The sequence below is a fragment of the Eulemur rufifrons genome, chromosome 17 (assembly GCF_041146395.1).
Source record: "Eulemur rufifrons isolate Redbay chromosome 17, OSU_ERuf_1, whole genome shotgun sequence".
In the NCBI taxonomy this organism is placed as follows: domain Eukaryota; kingdom Metazoa; phylum Chordata; class Mammalia; order Primates; family Lemuridae; genus Eulemur; species Eulemur rufifrons.
The window spans coordinates 74885832-74905408 of NC_090999.1; the positions used below are offsets into that span (position 1 = coordinate 74885832).

Consider the following 19577-nt stretch of genomic DNA (forward strand, 5'->3'; position numbering starts at 1 on the left):
GAAAGAAAAGGCAAAACGAAGAGTTGTGGACAGCCAAACAGATTTCAGCTAAAACTGATTCAGCTTGCTAATGAATCCACCAGCTAGTACTGCATTCCTGATACTCTCCTCACTTTTCAAATCAAGTTAAAAAAATTGATTCCATGCCAGTTACAAGGGGCAGAACTGTCACTTACCAGGGAGATTAACTTGCTTTGTTGAATACTGACAGGGACCCGAGAAGGGCAGGACCCACACAGAATGCAGGACGCTCTAATTTGTGGTAAACTCAAAGCCTGAACCAGGAGTAAATCGAGGGCTGTAATTTGCCCCAGCAAGCCAGTCCAGACTAAGGGAGACCTAGGCAGGGAATTTAAGATTCCAAAGCAACCTGAATTGTTGTCATCTCTCTAGATCCTTGTGCCCAGACTGGTCAGAGCTTTGAAGGTGCAGATCCTAGTTCTCTTTTTCCTTTAAAAAAATGTTTTTATTGATAACATAATAACAGTAGGTATTTATGGGGTAGATCCTAGTCCTCCTGCTTAGAGTCTGCACTCTCGCACTTAGCCAGCTCGACCCATTAAGAAAGTCTGGGGCCTGAATGTTGGCAGAATGATGAACGTGGGGGAACTAACTCTGTGGGTGGGAAGTCAGCTGAGTTGAAGGGAAAAAACCAAGGTTCCAAAATGCCAAGGGATGCTCCCTGCCAGCGTAGACGGTTTTCTGTCTCCAGCTGGGACTCTAGGAAATACTCCAGTGTGGTCAGATGTGAGAAGACCACAGAGCCTGGCTGGCCACCTCCCAGCATGACTTCTTTTAACCACCACATTGTTGCCCTATGGCTTTAGGTGTTACCAGACTGATGTTTCAGTGTGCCTACAGTGACCCTCAGCGTCCTTTCAAATACCACACTGCTTAGCACAGACAGTGCCAAGAAAAAAAGTGCTGTGAATACATAAAATTCGAGAAAATGTAAAAGAGTGTGACCGTGTGTCTGGGGTGCAGGGGGGCAGGGGAAACTGCTGAGAGAAGTAACAATACAAATTGTTCTTCTTTTAAATTCTTCCTCATTTTTACACATCAGTTTGAATAGGCCCAGAAAACAGAAGACACCTTGAGAAATTAGAGAAGAAAGTTACATTTGAAAAGTTCGGGCGGCCGCGGTGGCTCATGCCTGTAATCCTAGCACTCTGGGAGGCCGAGGCGGGTGGATCGCTCAAGGTCAGGAGTTTGAGACCAGCCTGAGCAAGAACGAGACCCCCGTCTCTACTAAAAATAGAAAGAAATTATCTGGCCAACTAAAATATATATAGAAAAAATTAGCCGGGCATGGTGGTGCATGCCTGTAGTCCCAGCTACCCGGGAGGCTGAGGCAGTAGGAGTTAAGCCCAGGAGTTTGAGGTTGCTGTGAGCTAGGCTGACACCACGGCACTCACTCTAGCCTGGGCAACAGAGCGAGACTCTGTCTCAAAAAAAAAAAAAAAATTAAAAAAACAAAAAAGAACACTTTTATGATAAAACCACTGACTCGCAATCAAAGTTTGGAAGTCGCCTCATGCCCCTCTCCCAATCATGTTGCATTCGAAACTTCGAAAGAAGGGATAAACACGTCATTTGTTTTTCTTTCAGCTGGAGCTCTTAAATTCTTAGGAATGAAGAGTAACAGACCGGGGGCCTCTGTCCAAATCCTGGCTCAACCTGACGCTCGTTCTGTCCCTGGGCTACCTGAGTTAAGTAGCTTTCTTCTCTCTGTTTCTCCAGGGAAAGAGGATGACAATCCTCCTTCCCAGTTAATTCTTCCCAAGCTCGTTGGAAAGAGCTGTTAGTTTATGTTTTATTCTTTATGCCTGTAAGATCTTGGGATGAAATACTCTCGATAAACCACAAAGCCTATTACTATTTTAAGTACCTGTATCTTCCAGGAGAAGGAACACGCTGGCTCCCCGCAGGAGAAATAAATGGAGTCAGCTTTCTGGCTGGCACACTGTCTTTAGGAAAAAGTAAAAAAAGACACAGATCGTCTTGTTCTGTCTACTGAAGAAAATGTGTCCAGATTTAGTAAAGCAGAGCAGAAAATTTAGAGGAAAGTTTTACTTGTTCCACACTCTGTGCTACACAAATCATGGGGATTTTTAAATTTTGTTTTGTTTTGTTTTGGTCCAAAAGAACAAGCTCTGAACACAAAATGGAGAGGACACCAGGGTGTGCATAAAATGCATCTTCTAGGATGTGTGTGGGGAGAAACATGTTCTTTCTCTGATTTTAGTGTCTTGTTTCATGGCTGTGAAGGAAAGCAAACGACTTTGGCCACCCGCATTTCAAATTCCATGTGCGACTGGAGGGAGCACCTGGCACTTGTGAACAAAGCAGCGTGCAAAAATATTTTGTTTTATTTTCCCATTGTAATCTCTCGTCAAGAATTTTTTTTGTCCCTCCCTTTGTGTTCCTGTCAAGATTGACAAGCATCCGTGTGTTACCAAGTGACATGAAGCTCTTGCTTGAATAATCATGACTAAAATCCAGGGTATTTTAAAGCATGTTATTGACTCGGAGAGCCACCCACTAGATTGAATTCTTCTGAATTAACCATGACTGACAGCGTCAGTGAGGTACGTTTACTCCAAATGGTCAGGGCCTCTTCTCTCCCTACCGTAGCCCCAGTGCTGGCATCTTTGTACCTGGGCTGTTATGATGCTGGTTATGTACTAGAAAGGTTTCTTTCATTAATGTTACAGAAAACCCCATGTTTAGGAATTAAACTCTGAATCAAAAGACAAAAAGCAGACGGCAAGAAGAGGAGCTGACAGTTCTTTTTATTTGAAGTGGGTAGCACTGCCTTGCTGACCTTCCTTCAGCACGGACACCAACGAAAGCCATTGCTGGGAGTGAGATGGCACAACTCCTAGGACACTCAGAATGGAGCAAGGGGTCATTTTTAATGAAAAGTAGTGAAATCATGTTTTACTCTCAGCATGTACTGAGGCTCTTGGGAAGAGAGTGTGACAACCTCTGATGAAAATTGTTGAAAGGGTCATTATGTTGGGATATGCTGAACATGAGGCCTTTAGTCCCCTTTCTTCTCCCTGTTCTAAGTGGTGGCTACAGAAATTCTATATAAAAGGGCTTAGAAACTGCATTCTGTTTGGAAGGGGGAAGGGGTGGGGTAGGTGACTTACCTGGAAGCAGTATTTGTATAGCAAGCCTACTCTTTTTAATTAGATATTATTTTTTTTTTAAAAGAGTGGCTTAGTTAATTATCCCCTCCGCCCCTTAAACCAAATTGAACCCTTGGAGATGCCCTTGACCAATTCCTTGGGCAATGCAATTCCCTGCCTTTTTAAAAACCGTATGCATTTATTTATCATATCTATAAAAAAAAGAACACAACGGATACAAATTTACTGCTCGCAGGGTCCAGCAGTTACAGCTCCATTTTAAAAATAGGACCACATATGTATTTAACTGCTGAATTACTTCAGTAATATAGCAGAATATATCAAACTAAAAACTGATGGAGAATATTGGCATGATTAGTTATTTATAATGATTTTCAGAAGTATTTGTTTTCCAAAGGGACTGTGCAAAAATCATAATGCTTTTCACAGCATTTTTGCCAATGCTTTCCTGAAGGATGGTTATTATCAGCAGAATATGAAACTAATCTTTGCAAACAATCTCTAAGAAATTGTTTTGCAAACAGTTTCCAAGAAACTGTTAGAATGGTCAATGAACAATTCATCAGAATTATATTAAACTTTTTTATGACACCTAGATTATATACATTCCTGCAAGAGATTCAAATACATACATGTGTGTTTTATTCACCACATGCGTGGAAATCTAGACTCCAACATTTTCCTTATGATTCTTTTTATACAACACCTTAAGATGACTCAAGCATTCCAAATGTTTTGTTACCAAATTAAGTGTAGTTCGTGCAGCACTGCTCATCAACCCATCTCTGGGCCAGCCCGCTTTCCCATCAGAGTCTGCACACTATTGAGAACTACCCTCTTAATCAAGGACTCCCAATTATTTTCAGATTATCGTAGCCCCCCATTTTGCATGTTTTACACTTTGTCCCATTTCCCTAATATGTGTGTGTGTTTGTATGTAGCCTTCACCTTTCATGAGACTTTGGACATCTCGACTTTGGACATCTCACAGCTCTCTGCTTATTCTATAAAGCAGAATCTGAAATTGTCATCTTTTCATCACTTCCCCTACTTCCTTAGGAAAAGAAATGATTTCTCTGGACCACTATCCTCATAATTTGCTCCAGTGACGTTCAGATGTTGTCATAGGTTTTCTCATTTTCACAGTCACCTTTGTAGCTACTATGAAAATTTACTCCACGAATTTTACTACTCTCTTAAGCCTACAGTGGTTTTTAACTCATCAAGTGTTCTATTTTGTAAGAAGCTCCTCACCCCAACTTGACGATTTTGAAAGGTGATTTCTTTTAACTCAATCTTCATAATCTTACAATCCCAAACTTGTTTCACTCATTTTTGTTTTTTAAAAAGTATCTCTCTCCCCTATTACTTATGCATAATATAAATGCTTGAATTTTATATTTTCTCTATAAATAACTATGTCATGCTTACACATAATTTCTGCCTTATGTTGTAAACTTTAAAAGTACAGATTGTAAACATTATTTTGCACAGCACTGAGCACAATGTCACGATCACTTAAATGCTTTTGATGATGATGGTGAAGATGGTAATGATAATGTAATGCTGTTCTGGTTTGAAAATGTCACATAAGTAGTCCAGTACATCTTTTTTTATTAATGTGAGTTGTTTCTCATTCTATAAAGCTGTCATTCTTCATTAGCAAAAAAGGTTACAGTAAGTTATAATTAGTGTTTAGTGCCCTGTCAAATAATTAAGTGTAATAAAAAGCTTTCAATGAGTTTAATGTTAACATGGGGTAATTAAAGCCAAGTCTTGAAATGCATTAGGTGTCTATTATGTCAGATATTTGATGCTTTTTCCCTCTCCTGATGAAATTGTCAAATTGTGCTTATAGCAATGTCATCATCAAAGACAAAAACACACATCACTCAGATGCAAAATGGGCTTTGCAGTGCCCAAGAAGGGCAGAATTCAGAAAATCAAATAAATCTCTTATACAACCATTATTTACAGATAAGGAAACTGAGTCCCAAAGATATCATGTGACTTGCCCAAGGTCACACAGTGGTAAGTTAATTCTTCCTTGATAGAGCTTTGGAGCTGCATTGATTATCATTGTTACTCATTATTTCTTTCTGAAGTATAAGATGTGGGCTGGGAAAATGCTTAGTTGGTCTTTTTCTTGATGGGGTGAAAAAACTGTGTGCAAAGTAAAAGAAAATAGTTTGTGTTTAGCTCCTGTTGTATTTAACAGTTGTTTTAGGATGCAGGGCTTGTCATAGTGCCTATTTTAAGGCTCAACTACAGAGACCGGGCTGAAATCTCACCATTCTCTCATCAGAATAACTGGAATGCGCCTAGATACTTGGCCATTTCTAACTCTGCATTCTTTGAGCTTCCCAGGCCTTCTCTTGTGCAATGTCGTATTATCTTTCCTGTCCACAAAGATTTTGAAAAATCAGCAGAGTACAAGTAGCCCCTGAAATAAAGGCGTCATTCAAGGAACAAAGAAGTAGAAGGAGGGATCCAATTAAAATGATGAAAATCTTTAATTTTTATTTAGGTATACTTGTACGGACACGTGTATATACAAATACAGATCGTATGGGTTTGTTTGTGTGTGGGTTTTTTTTTTTTTACATTTTCTTTTACGTTTATATAATGTTAGCATTTCAAAACAGCACTTGATGAGTAAGTGCAAAGGAACTGCAAAGCAGGGCAGTACAAGCACAGGACCACACGGAGCTGGACTTCACACCCAGACGCACACACAATGAGTGGCTTCAATGGGGTGTCAAGAGTAAGCATGGAAAGCGGATTTTGACTCATGGGTAACCTCCAACATGCCAGCATCTATTAAACTGTACAGACAATGGGAGCAAGCCCATTGTAGGGAGATTTGTCTCACATCTGAGCAGCCCTGGGGCCAATGCATGGGAAAAACTCAGTGATGCCAAACCAGAGACAGACCTGCCCATTCACGGGTCTGAGGGAAAATAAAATGTGGGAGGAAGGCGAGAGACAAAAAAATAAACATAACAAGTAAAACGGAGGGGGGGTGTGGGCAAACGGGGGTGTTGGTGGAGGTGGTTTTCAAAAGAAAAGCTAGTGACCACAACTCTGAGAGCAATGAATGGAAGGGAGGAGTTTAAAATAGTTTTTTTTTTAGTTATTTGAAACTAATAAAAATGGCTGCTGCCGTTGCTAAGGCACGGGAGAAAAACAAGAGTCCCTGAAAATCCACAGGTACTGTGTGACTCTTCCTTTCACAACGACACAGAGAGGGAAACAGCCCCATTTAACCTTCCTAACCTGACTGGTTTGCAACCATTCCCATGCGTGAGCCAGCTGCACATGATATTGATAAGACTCTTCCTGGGAAAAGATAAAACAGTCAATGAAAACAGTCACAAACAGAAAACCAAACCAAACCAAAGTACAGAACCATTATTAAATTCCCTAACCCTTTCAAACCAACATGCTGGGGGAGGAGGTGGGGGGGGGGGGGGGTGGACCACAGGGCTCCAACATCAGACCTTGAAAACATTGAGGACAAAATATGGATCAAAAAAGTCATGTTGTTCCGGGTCCCAAGATGATGGAATCACAAGATTGGGTGGGCGATGACCACACATGAGTCCTGTATGGAGCAGTGTCTCAGCCATTTGTGACTCTTTTCTCAGCCACGGTACATACTGGATGTTTCAAAGCCTCAATGCATGTTTTGTATCCTGAAAGTCTATTGTTCTCACTTACAAAAGACATAAGAATCAAATTAATAGTTTATTATCAAACACTATATACAACAGAGGTTGCTAATAATACAGAATTTAAAGAACGCAGGTTTTTTTTTTTTTTTTTTTTTAACGTTTTACTTTTCTTTCCTTTGCCACCCAAGAAAGTACAGTACAAAACAATAGTCTAATCTAACACGAACTGCTACCTGGTCTATTAAAGGATACACGGTATCCACTAAACAGACAGATCCTTATTTCCCTGCTTCAGGTTGCAAAGCCCTTGGCAACCAGGGGCAAAGGTCGCTGGGGTTTGACTAACCGGGGCTGAGAGGCAGCTATGGCTGCCCTTCAGACTTTTGAATTGTTGAAATTAAAAGCTGCTACAAAGTTGCATCGACATCCTCCTAAGCCCCCAGAGGATTGTTACACCAGCACAAAAGGCCACCAACACTTTTTAAACAAAATGAAAACAGTTCTGACACCAATCATCTTGAAAACTCCATGGCCAGTGCATTAGCTAGGATTACGTCACTTATAGGTAGAGAAGCATACTGTCTACTGGCGTGGATAGTCTTGCTATTTTCTTCTTACTTAATTTGCAGGGGCACAATGGTGAAGTAAAGGGGTCTAATTTCGCTGTGAAAAAATGAAAGACAATGGCAGAGAGGGCCATGAGTAATTATTTCATCATTTGTTAGAGACAAATGCTAGAAAAACCACAGAAGTCACCATTTCTAAAATGAAATTAGCACTGCTAATGTAGTTATGACTAACTGGACTCATTATAGGATCATTTGATTTCCTTGTGGTTATAGAACATGCAGTATTATTTTGGTTCTATTGATCCATTTTAGAAGGTCTCTTTTTTTTCCCCCCATACTCAAATCCCACAGGACCAACAAGCCTGTAACTATTAATCAAAAGAAGTATTTCTGGATATTATCAAGAGTATTGAGCATATCAATTGTTAAAGGAAAAAGGAATCAAAGTGCTGTGAACTTTTGTTTCAATGAAATGGTGGCTGGCTTCTGTGATAAGACTCTGCCACTCCAGAGAAGTTCCTGATGTCAGGGGGGAATTGGATTGATTGTATCTGCGAGGCTGGCGACCTCATGCACATGGTTGCACGTGAGAACAGCCTCGGCAGGCACATCCACTCCACATGGATCAGGTAAGCCCAGATTACATTTCAACATGTGTACAACTCTCCAGGGTGCAGTACTTTTACAGCTGCCTTTCATTCACAGATTTGTCTAATGCAGAGCTACTCACAATTTTAAGCAAATTCCCATTCAGTGAAGTCTGAAACTCCCTATTTTTTGTACATATACATCTTAAAAAACAAATATATAAAAAATCTTTATGTTGCTGGAATGCTTTCAATTTTTCACATTTTACATGATCATCACATTTATTTATTTTTTATTTTGAAAGGCATGGTTTCTATTGACATGTCGTGCAATAGCAAAAAAGGCTAAATTGCTTTTCCATTGGTCTAACATTTTTCCCTGTCTAGGCTTTGGATTTTAAAGTTTATTACAGCCCCACCACCAGGAGAAAAACCCCAGGGCTTGCGTTTTCTGGTAATCAACTGGACACGTCCCCTGTTGGCCATGCTAAGATTCCTTAAACAGGGTCATCCTGCTTTGATTCACCTTCTGCCCCACCCCCACAATGAAACAAGATAGCCCCCCATATTTCTAACTGTATCAAGGGATACCACTTTTTCTCACAAGTTTAAATAGGACAAGCATATATACTCACTCTCAGCATAAAGTATATCTAAATAATGTATTTTCTATTCTAGTGGATTTTTAAAAAAATATTTTGTTAAAGTCTTTGGGACTCCATCTTGTTTATCTCCCACAGATAAACACATGTTCCCCCTACGCTTTAGGCTGTGTCAGAAAGGGAAAAAATATAAAATCAACACTTGAAGATTTTTTTATTCCAAACTTTGGAATTTTATTTCCAAATTTCCCTTTCGCCCTCCCAAGTAGTGCTGACTGACTCTCCTGGTGACAGGGGTTTGTGTCCGAGCCCCTGCGGTCGTGGAGTGTGGAGCAAAACGTAGGTTACTAGGGTGGGAGTCGGGGAAAGGCCACAGCACACTGGCGCTCCAGCAAAGCCAAGTCACATCTCCTCTGGCCACTGAGATCCTTTCCTTGGTACATATCGTCCCCCAGAGGAGCATCCAAAGCTATTCCACTATGCACTCATCAACCCTGGCTTGTCAGCCTTGGGGAAGGTCACTTTATTCATAAAAATGCCTCTTTGAGTTTCTAAAAAAAAAAAAAAAAGTTGTAGCACCATGGTGATCTGTATTCGAAGGAAAAAAAAAATCTGGTGTGCACTGCCCAGTCACCAAAAAAATTAGAGGCACTCACACATACACACCCCCACCAAACATATAGTTTTCTCTGTTTTCACACTTGCTTTATGTTAGCATTCTGTTCCCAACCTGCCTCCTGGAAAAAAAAAAAAGGCTTCTTTCACAGAGTACAAGTTTTGCTGTCAAGAATGCTTTAAGACAGTCATATTAAAAAAACCCAGTGTCTCAACCTTTTAGAAGCCTGTTCATTTATACACTCCTAGAGGAAATGGTGTAATATTATATCTATTCTTAATACCTCCCCTCTGGACCTGACATGGTGACATGATGCCCTGTGCGATCATCTTACAGTTCTGAATGAGAAGGCATAAATATTGCATAGGAGAGCAAAACCCTCCCGGGCCTAGCCATCACTGGCTGCATCTGCCACTATTCTTCCTTGTCCACATACTGCTGACACAGTGCGCTAACGGAGGTGAGCTCTTAGAGGAGAATGCACAGGAGCTGACAAACCACTGGTGTCACTATGACAATTTGGCGTTTTCATCTGGAGTCCATTTAATTTGGGAGGGGTGAGAGAAGTCAAGGGCAAGGGCCGGGGGTGGGGTGAGGGAGGCAGTAACTAGTTGAGCCCCCGCCAGCCCCTAGTTGTTGCTTAGAATTCAGGCCGAAAGAAAGAAAACAAAAATCTGACATCTGCCAAAACCCAATAATAAGTCCCTTCTTAGGATGAGCAGTTAGGTGGATCTCTGGTGTTCCAAGACCCTGATGTTTTCTGTGACAGGTGACGGGAGGAGACTGTGCTATAATGTCAAAAGCATCGCCAGGAGGAACAGTAGGATTGCCAAAAGGCGGCTGGGTATCCTTGGTGTTTGTGCCGCGTTCTCGCCGCGGGATGGCTCGGCTGACTCATGTACGGTGTCATCTGTTCAAATAGAAAGCACACATTCCAATGAGATTTCACATCCTTAATAACTCTCTTGCAGCAGCCTGCTGTTAACAGACCTCGCCACCCTCTGCAAAGTAGGGTAATGAACCTTGTGCCACCATTGACTTTCATGTCTGCATAATCACTCATTATTTACAGCAAACAAAGAAGCAGCAGAGAAAATTGGACTTTCTCAGCAATATTAATGCTTTCCTTAAAAATGGAGGGGAAAATTTGTGCACACACTGTAACCTTTCACACGTGAGCTACTATGGTTTGCTAGCAATCAAACACCCCTTGCACAAACTTGGAATATCTGAATATGCCTTTTAAAACTAGGATGCCACGGGAAGGCAAGTAACGTGTGTGTGTGTGTGTGTGTGTGTCGGGGGGTGGGGGTGAGGTAAGGGGCAGTTATGTTGGCATATTAAGGGTTAACCAGAATGAGCTGCCTATTTTCCTTTTTTCAGCTGTTTCACAGGATTAGCGTTGAATGCCCGGTTGTTGGATGCCTGGATGACATTTTCAAATATAAAAAATTAAATGCCAAAACAACAGCATTTTAAATAAACTGTACATAAACTTCAGTAACTTCAATAAATGGGTGCCCACTGGTTTGCCTACAATTAGGTATCAATTATGGTGCCATTTCCATTACAAACCCTGTACTTCCAAGATTAAATTACTTGAACTTAACTATTTTTATTTTTGTTGGGCTGAAGCTTGGCACATAAATTATCAGCATGGATGCAAATTTTCTTCTAAATAAAATGGATTAAGTGAGTTAAGCTTCTTTTATTTAGCTATAAAGTGTTCTGTGAGGCTGCCTCTGACTTTGGATAGCCTTCCTGATCTGCATGATTAACGGGCTTAACTTCGAAACGGGAACTCTGCAGCAATTAGTACCCAAAGATAGGCTGGCGCCTTGCCTACCAGCCACGCTCTGCTCCAGGGCTGCCGCCTTCCTCTCTCCACCTGGCCTAACTTGTGCTTTTAGACTAAGTGATCTCCAAATGACACGTTTTTGGGGGCCAACAGCAGGCCTCTGTGCAGACTTTTATTTCAGCATGGGGGGAAATTCACGTAGGTGCTCAGCAACCGCCATCTTGCATTCGTTCAATGGTCCATCAGAGCGCATGGTAACAAGTGAGACTTGGTGATTATTCTCAGTTACCTTGACCTCAAGGGATAATCCCTAAATATCCCTAATGACCCACCTCAAACCCCTTAATGGGTTAACTGTCCATTACTGTAAAACTCATTCATATTTTTCTACCATACAACATGTCACAATAAGGATGCTTTTTCTTTCTTGGGTAAGGGCACATTCCCTATTATCTGTCCTAAAGTAACTGCTTTTTAGGCTCACAGCCTGGCCCCTCCTTCAGATATGCTCATCTGGGATGCTTCTGTCCTTCACATTCACTCCCAACATGAACTAAGAAATATGTCTTCTCAGCACTGAGTCTTCTGCCCTGGAGTGTTCTTATCTCGTTAGTCTTCCCTCTCGCAGCAGCTGCCGCATCCCTCTGTCATACTTGCTCCCCTTTCCTGGACCTTAGCAAACCTGCATGGAGTGGTTTTAGCTGAGGAGACCAGAAAGGGTTAGGAAGCAAGAACGGTAAGATAAACAAAGGCAGAGAAAATGTAAAGTCCTGCACAATGTCGCCAAATACTTGCAGACCCTCCTCTTCTCTCTGCTCTTTTTCAGCCTTGCAAATGTATTAATTAAATCTGTAGTTAACAGGAAGTTCTAGTCAAGGCCCTTAATAGCTCTGAAATTAAAATCCAAATCACTTTCTTAAGTGCACCAATATGTTGTCAATCAAAACAATGGAGCACTTCAGGCTTAATTGTGAAAGAATTATAAACCCTGAGGATTCTAGAGTTCATTTTGGAACAACAGTTATATTTATACACCTGAAATTACATCAGCTATTGGGTTCCTCTCCACCTTATTTTTACTAACATATTATCCAATCCTTCTCCTTGTATAATTTAGAAGCGTATTGCTAAAAGTTACTCCAGTAGCACTTAGGTACTCAGCGTGAGCATGAAGGGGTCTTCTCACCGCCCCAAGTCCCCAGTATGCTCCGTGAGTGCTGTCCATTACTCCAGAACCACTCAGACGAGACACAGTGAATGAATCTCACAGGATAACTGAAAGGAAGGCTTTTGTTTTTCATCTATATGAAGCATGAGCCTAAATGTGCCTTTCAGTCTTTTAATCATACACAATCTTTGGAATGAACCCTTCTAGAAGCAACCAAGAAATCTGTATCATCTTGCCCCCATAGAAGAGAATCTGTCCCATCAGGGTATCACAATTCTTCTCTTCTTCCTGCAACATGCTGTTCCTCATTCAGGATTCTACAAAGCATCCTTTGATTAAAACAGGGCCTCAATGTTGGGAGATTCTATGGCCCCCAAGAGTAAAATGAGAAACTGGCTGTCATTTGGGTAAATCTGAGCAATTTCAGAATTCTAAGGAGGAATTCATAAGCAAAATCTATCCCAATGGAAATTACACCAAAATGAAAGAATTTCTAACACTTGTAATGGCGAACATGGATTGAAAGGAGAAAATATTCCTCTTCAGAAGCCAAATCAAATCCTGCCTCCTGACTGGAGGATTCCACAAAATGGGGCTCTCAATGGTTAACTGAGAGAACATTAGTGATATTTTGGAGCATGTTACGTGGCATATGTCTGCCCTGAGATCATCCTGCATCCCTGATGATAGGAAACTGGCAGGCAGAGTGTGCAAGCAAACAAAAAGACAAATACATTCCGAAGATAGGTGAATTAGTACACATTGCTTAGATCATGCAGTAGAATCCCTTCAGGCTTGCTGGATTCATAAAGTCTGGGTCTACACCCAGAACTGGATTCTTTCACTCAATGGTTCAACCCAGTGGTGAAAAGCTGCAAGTCAAACTGAATTTTCTAAGCAATAAGGTGAGGTACTCAAATTTCTGCCAGGAGTTGTGGCTCAACTTTCTCTTACTTTTTTAGTACAGATGCTTACCAGCAAGCCCTTAAATATAGTTATGACTGACTCAAGAAGCTTTTCCTGCATGTACACCTATGATCCAGTCCTCAACACACACCACACACACACACACACACACACACACACACACACACACTTAACTACATTCTGTCAGTCTTTTGCAAACTTCCATCAGCTATATATCTGTAGATTTTGGGCCACCACGAATTTTAAATGCTCAGTGAAAAAGAGCTTGCTTCCGCAAAGACAGTGAAATATGTTCATGTATGAAAGCACCTTAATATCTGGCATTTTATCATTAGTCGAATTCAAAGATAATTTTCCTAATGGTAGAATAGTCCACAGTGTGCCTCTTCATTACCAAAGAAAAACATGCAATCTGTTTCTAAACAGCCTCTTACTCTCTAGACAGGCAGTGGAGTTTACCTGGAAAAAAGATCAGGGGAAAGATATGTCTGCATTCTGCATATTGTGTATCAAAAAAACCATAATCCTGGGTAATTTTTGTTTATAACATGCCTTCCTCTGCTGCCCATTCTACTTGTGATTTACTAACAAAACCAAGAGAGTTAAGTCCTTTGTGAACATCTATACCTCTAGTAGTGGTAAGAAAATACTACTTTGATACTAATGTTGGAACAGGAGTCAAGAGATCTGAAATATTAAACCTGGATCTATCTAACTAGCTATGTGGCATGAAAGTGTGGACTCTGTGGTCTTCAAAGGAGATCCCATTTGACCTGCGGCCCCTTCGATGTCCCAGGTCCTCGAGCTTGTGAGAAATCTGGCACCTTGAAAAGCCACAATAATGTCTCCAGATTTCCAGGACACAATTAAAATGTCTCCGCATCATTCCCTGCAACTTTCTAAAGTGGCTAACTGATCCCTGGGGAGCCACTAAGACCTTTGAGAGCTCATTGTCCCTGCTCTGGGTGAGATGCCTGCCTTAGAAAAATCAGAATGCTTGGGGGAAAAAATGAACTCTTCCTGTCAATTACAACATGAAAGCTATTGTATGTCCTGAGGCACCACATTTACCCAGGGTAAGTTTCCCTAAGGCTCATTGACTGTGTAGTCCTGGTAACAATACTCGGAGGATAAAATGGACCTCAAAACCCTTTAATTTGCAGGACCCTAAGAATGAGAAGTTCTACTACAAAAAGACAAAAATTCTCCATTTACAGAAAGGGGCTCAAACCTCTCTGTGAAAGGGAAATACTTTTATTTCCCTTAAACTTGGAGATGGTCGTGGGAGACGGGTAAGGAAACCAGTGAAGATCTCGAGCAGAGAGAAAAGGTCACGACACAGGAAGCAGAACACCCAGGGGCTCCTCCATGAGCAGGGGATAGAGGGCGACTGTACCTCCTGATCAATCAATTTGCATTACATGGACAGATTGAATCTGTAACCAACTGGAGAGTTTACAGGTTTACATTACCCACAGTATGCTACAAAGAAAATGCTTCAGTGAGCGCTTTTGTGGGTTTTATTTTTCTTCATAGTGGTAGGAAAGTTCGGGTGTGTGGAAGTCAATAGTAGAAAAAATTTATTTATCCTCAAAATTTATTTTGCCTCAGTAATCAAGGATCACATTTGGCTCGACAGACTACTGGTACATTTGTGGGAGCAGCAGGTGTGTCAATTTGTGGTGGCAACATGATTATACTTCTCCAGACCAATTACTATTGACAACAACAGCACAAATAATATTGAAATGAAATAAAATGAAATTCCTCAGTTCAATGATGCATGTGAATTTCTAAAGAAAACTAAATATGTTGAATTAGTTGCTATTTTGTGTAAAATAGTCTTGTTACTTTAATCCATAGATTTGGACATAAAAAAGAAGAAAGTCTTGTAAACATATACAATAGAAATGCTTTCTGTCTTATATGAAAAAAGATCCTTTAATATTCAGTGATTCACCAGCATGCTCTGAGGATATGGTAAAAGGCAGTGAGATTTTAGCATTCTGATGGATTTTTCTATATTAGGATACTGTATTAGATCAAACCCATGTCCAAAAAAGAAAAGTATTTTATCTCACATGCATTACACAAAGATATTGGAAAAATGAGGTAGAATATAAGTCATATTAGCATCGCTAGCAATGAGCAAAAGCAGAACAACTATAACATGCAAACATGCAGAGAGGAAGAAAGGAAAAAAAGTACTGAAGCATCAGAGAAATAGATGCACTTGTTAAAAGAGATTCTCTAAGCATACTAACCTGCTGGTTCTAATGAATTTTCTACTTTGTCGTTAACATCGAAAACACGATCATGAACACCTATAGTTTTCATACAGCTATCTATAACAAAAATAGAGATAACAGCCAAATATGTTAGTGAAGACACCCTTAAACTCCCACTTCTTTCTTTCGTTCTTTCTCTCTAGTTTTCCTTTTATTTATGTAGAGATTGTTTTACAATCAGTGGCATGTATTCAAATGCCAATAGTGTTCCCGTTTGCTGTGCACGTACAACAGTCTAAGAAACAACAAGTTAGCAACTGCTGTGTACTTAAATAAAAGCATCATGAAGAATGATGAGAAAAAATATGATGAAAACTAAAACATGGATGTTGATATACAAAAAAAGATACCACACAAGATTTAACAGTAAAAAAAGTTTTACCGCCGTGAACCAGACCACACGATAAAGCATGCGCGGTGAAGCCACCCTCTGAAGCTCATTCTACTGAACTTACTTGTGGGTCTCACAAAGACTTTGAGCTTTAGACAGGACCTTCTTCCATTATCTGGGATTGCAGAGGCTGTGGGGAGGGAGAGAGGGAGGGAGAGAAAGAAAGAGAGAAAGAGAGAACAACAGATTACTCTTCATTTTCACATACGAATGGTCTATCCTAAATTCCTTCCTGACCTCAGCAACAGGAACCATTCTCTAATTCTTCCCAAAAGTTAAAACACACAAGACTTTTCAGATTGATCTAACTTCTACAGAAAGGCTACTTTCATATCCCCATCTTCTCTTTGCAATACAGTAAAGGATCATGCAAGAATGTGGGTAATCTGTGAAAAAAATACTTGGGATTTTTATTTCAAAGCCTCTCCCATTTAACACGATCTGTTATCAATTTTCTGTAAATCAAGAGGATAATGCTTGAGCCCTCCTGCTTTCACAGAGCCACTCCTCCTCGGCTACAGGAAAAGGGGCCCGACGGGGGCCCAAGGTGAAAGTGCCGGCAGAAACCAATAACAGATAGTTAAACGGCAGACTTACACATGACCTATTTCTGCAGGGGAAAGCAGAGCTTTGTCTGTCTTGAAAGCTCGTCTGTCAGTGCTTTGCAGGTAATTCAATTAGAGGTTTTACTCAGAACTTGGCTCCGCATTCTATATGAGGAGCCCAGCCACTTCCATCATGCTATTATAAGTACAATATGCTATTGAGAAAGTACTATGTTGCAATGGTACATTTATTTTTTTTTTAAAAAAAAATTTGCCGCAGAGAAGGATGGAATTAATAAAGCCGGCTTACCAAAACACGACAACATGTTTCAAGTTATAAATCATTTGAGGAAGAAACTTTCTTCTCCTCTTCAAGATAATAAGACTGTAAACTTTCCCTACGTTTTGAAAGATTATCTCCCCTCAGTACACACAGCATAACGTCTGAGGGATTTCCAAGGGTGGTTAGATCCTTAACAACCACATATGTTTACTCACGCATTCTCGAAATGACAAAAATTACAGAAATGAGTGCTGCATACTTTCCTCCCTATGTGTTTGCTTCAAGTGGTTTCTTTGTTCGGGGAAAAGCAGATGACATCAATCAAAACACACATGGCTCACAATTAGCTTGGTAATACCCGAAGTGACAAAGAGAGGGCCAGCATTTGGTGTGCCGTCTCTCTCTTTTATTTTTATTTTTTTGTTAATCCTCATGGGGAGCCCAGAAAACAACAACATTTATTTTGCAGGTGGGAGGATTCAAGATGCAACCCTCCAAACTAATTTTATGTGAATCTCCTTTATGTAACTATTCCGGAGGAGAATTTATAAATTCACCACCTAAATAATGTCAAGCGGTAAAGGACCTCCAGTACCGCTATTCAACACCTGTTGAAAACTTTTTTAATTTTAAAACAAAAGTATAGAGGAAAAATGTTTTTGGCTCTCCCCATCTCCCCTGGTCGCTCTGACAAGCAGTTAAGAAGTGCTAACAGCTGGCTTTGCTGTAGGCTTTCATTAAATCAAAGTAGGAAAAACTCCCTCTACTGACATTTACAGTAACTAGTGTGTTATTTAGGGCACAATATTTGCACTCTGTGGTTTGATCCAGGAAATGGTGTCCTTCCTGTGGACCCCAATTGCAAATGTGCATGTCACAAATATAGTACACATAGGTGACTCCCATTCATTAGAAAATCCATGGGTTCTTGAGGGAGTGTATGTCTTATTCATGAGAGGTGGTGTGAAAAAGTGACACGTGGATGTTTACATTGCTGTTCTATGGATTTTTGAGCTGAGATGAACTCACTTCGAGCCTCCTGAACTTGATTTGCCACACACAAATAGCTGATTTTACAGATCATACTGCAAGATAAACAGGCTCAAGGCAGAATCAAATGGTTAATTGTTTTAGTGAGGAGCTTCTTGGGTTTAGCTCAAGTCTTTCAGATTTTTATTTAGGAGAAGTAAATGCAGGACATAAAAATCACTGTAGGGCACATGGGAATAACTGAACAGCAGCAAAAGCTAAGCCATTCAGGAAAAAGCTGGAGAGTTCTCTCACCAGCTCTCAAGGAGGGACGTTAGCTTGAGCTGTTCAATAAGCTACATTCTTCTGTGAATTAAAAATCTCAAATGCATGTATATTTATAGAAAATATAAAATAAAAATCTCTCTTCCCCATCAACCTGTCCCGTAACCTCTTCATGTATCACCAGAAAATGTGATTGATGCTGGTGATATTATTTGACTAGTATACTCTAATCCTTAGAAAAATTTGTGAACAAAGGATATTAGCATACAATGTGATAGTGAGAACATGATACAGATTACATTAAATGGGGTGACTTATATTCTCCAGCCTGAGCTCATGGAGCAAACTCTGAACCCTTAGAGCCAACCTGAGAGGTACCTTATGAGGGCTGTATACTCTGGGTTCCTTATTTACCACATTGAAAAACAAAAATAAAATCCCAAAAGATAAAAAACCTTTTCCATATACCAGCAAAACTCCATTTTATGCAATGTTTAAAAAAGTGAGAGTGTGGCTTCACTCCATGTTATGTTCACACTTTCTTTACCCGACAACTTTTGCCCGACAAGTGTAGGGGATGCCTTTATACCACTTAGAAATACAGACGATTAATTATCAGTAATATTTGAAGATATAAGGTAATACAAAAGTGCTTTACTAGTCACAAGTAAATAAAAGACTGAGCATTAAAACCACAAAACAACCAAGGACCTGAAACGTAAAATTCCCACAAGTAAACATAGAAAGAAAACCCTCTCAGGATCCATTCTGAACAAATGATATAGCTGAGGATGGAAGTGAGGGAGGAAAATCTTAGAACGTGCCTGACTTTTGTCACATGGTGGGTAATATTAATCCCTATCACTCTAGAGACACATCACTTTATAATGACCAACATTATCTTTACCTTAGTTAAAAGAAAATTAATATACGGATTTTTATACATACATAAATTATATAATTCTATAACTCCTTGTGCTCCTTTCCTCGGAAAATTAATAGTCAACATTAAAAGCTGAGAGTGAATAATTATCAAAATCCCTTACTGCAGCTTCATCCATCATTTCAAACACTTTGAAAATGTCTACTAGGCACCAGCTTCTTTATTAGATGCAGTGGACGCAAAGATGTATTAAACACACTGTTCCTGCTTTTGTGTTGTGCTTATTCCAGCTGGGACAGAAATATGAACTATGGTTTAGGGTCGCTGAGGTTTACATGAAGAGCCAGCACAGCTCTGGGCAGGGAGTGTTAGCTTTGTCTGAGTGTGAGGGTGTCCCAGACATGCTTGTCACAGGGACTTTTATCAGAGGCTTCACAGGTCCTCCAGAAGCCAACCAACAGCAACTGGAACAAAAGGCATTTCATCCCTAAATTCCCAAATTGAAACCTTGGCAACCAAAAAGAGGTATTAACCTGCATACAAGTGAGGAAAATCTAAACCTGAATTCTTCCTATAAAGATGCATGGGTTTTCTAATAGAATATTTCAAATTAAAATGAGAAATGTCTTAAGCAGTTGTCACATAATCCAAGTTCACATCCCTTTACTCTCAGTTTACTGCTGAAAATGTACATTTGGAGTCAGGAAGTTGGGAGCAGGGATACAGGGGCCATTAAAACAAGTACAACCTCCCATTCCATTATCTTAATAGCAACTTTATAAATCAATCCATAGAGTCCCTTCCCCCTAATGAGCTGCAAAGTACCAATCAAAACGT

At 40.2% G+C, this 19577-nt stretch overlaps 1 protein-coding gene across 2 annotated transcripts in view; it reads right to left on the bottom strand.

Annotated features, from left to right (window-relative positions):
• Positions 1–5649: 5649 nt before the first annotated feature.
• Positions 5650–19577, bottom strand: part of EFNA5 (ephrin A5) — a 277684-nt gene continuing 263756 nt past the window's right edge. Inside the window, exons 3-5 of one of the 2 annotated variants that reach the window (XM_069492381.1) lie at positions 15840–15905; positions 15361–15441; positions 5650–10113 (exon numbers count right to left, since the gene is read on the bottom strand). In XM_069492381.1, the coding sequence (XP_069348482.1) occupies positions 9992–10113; positions 15361–15441; positions 15840–15905 (269 nt within the window). In that variant the 3' untranslated portion in view covers positions 5650–9991. The remainder of the gene's footprint in view (positions 10114–15360; positions 15442–15839; positions 15906–19577) is intronic. The other variant, XM_069492382.1, reaches the window with a different exon arrangement.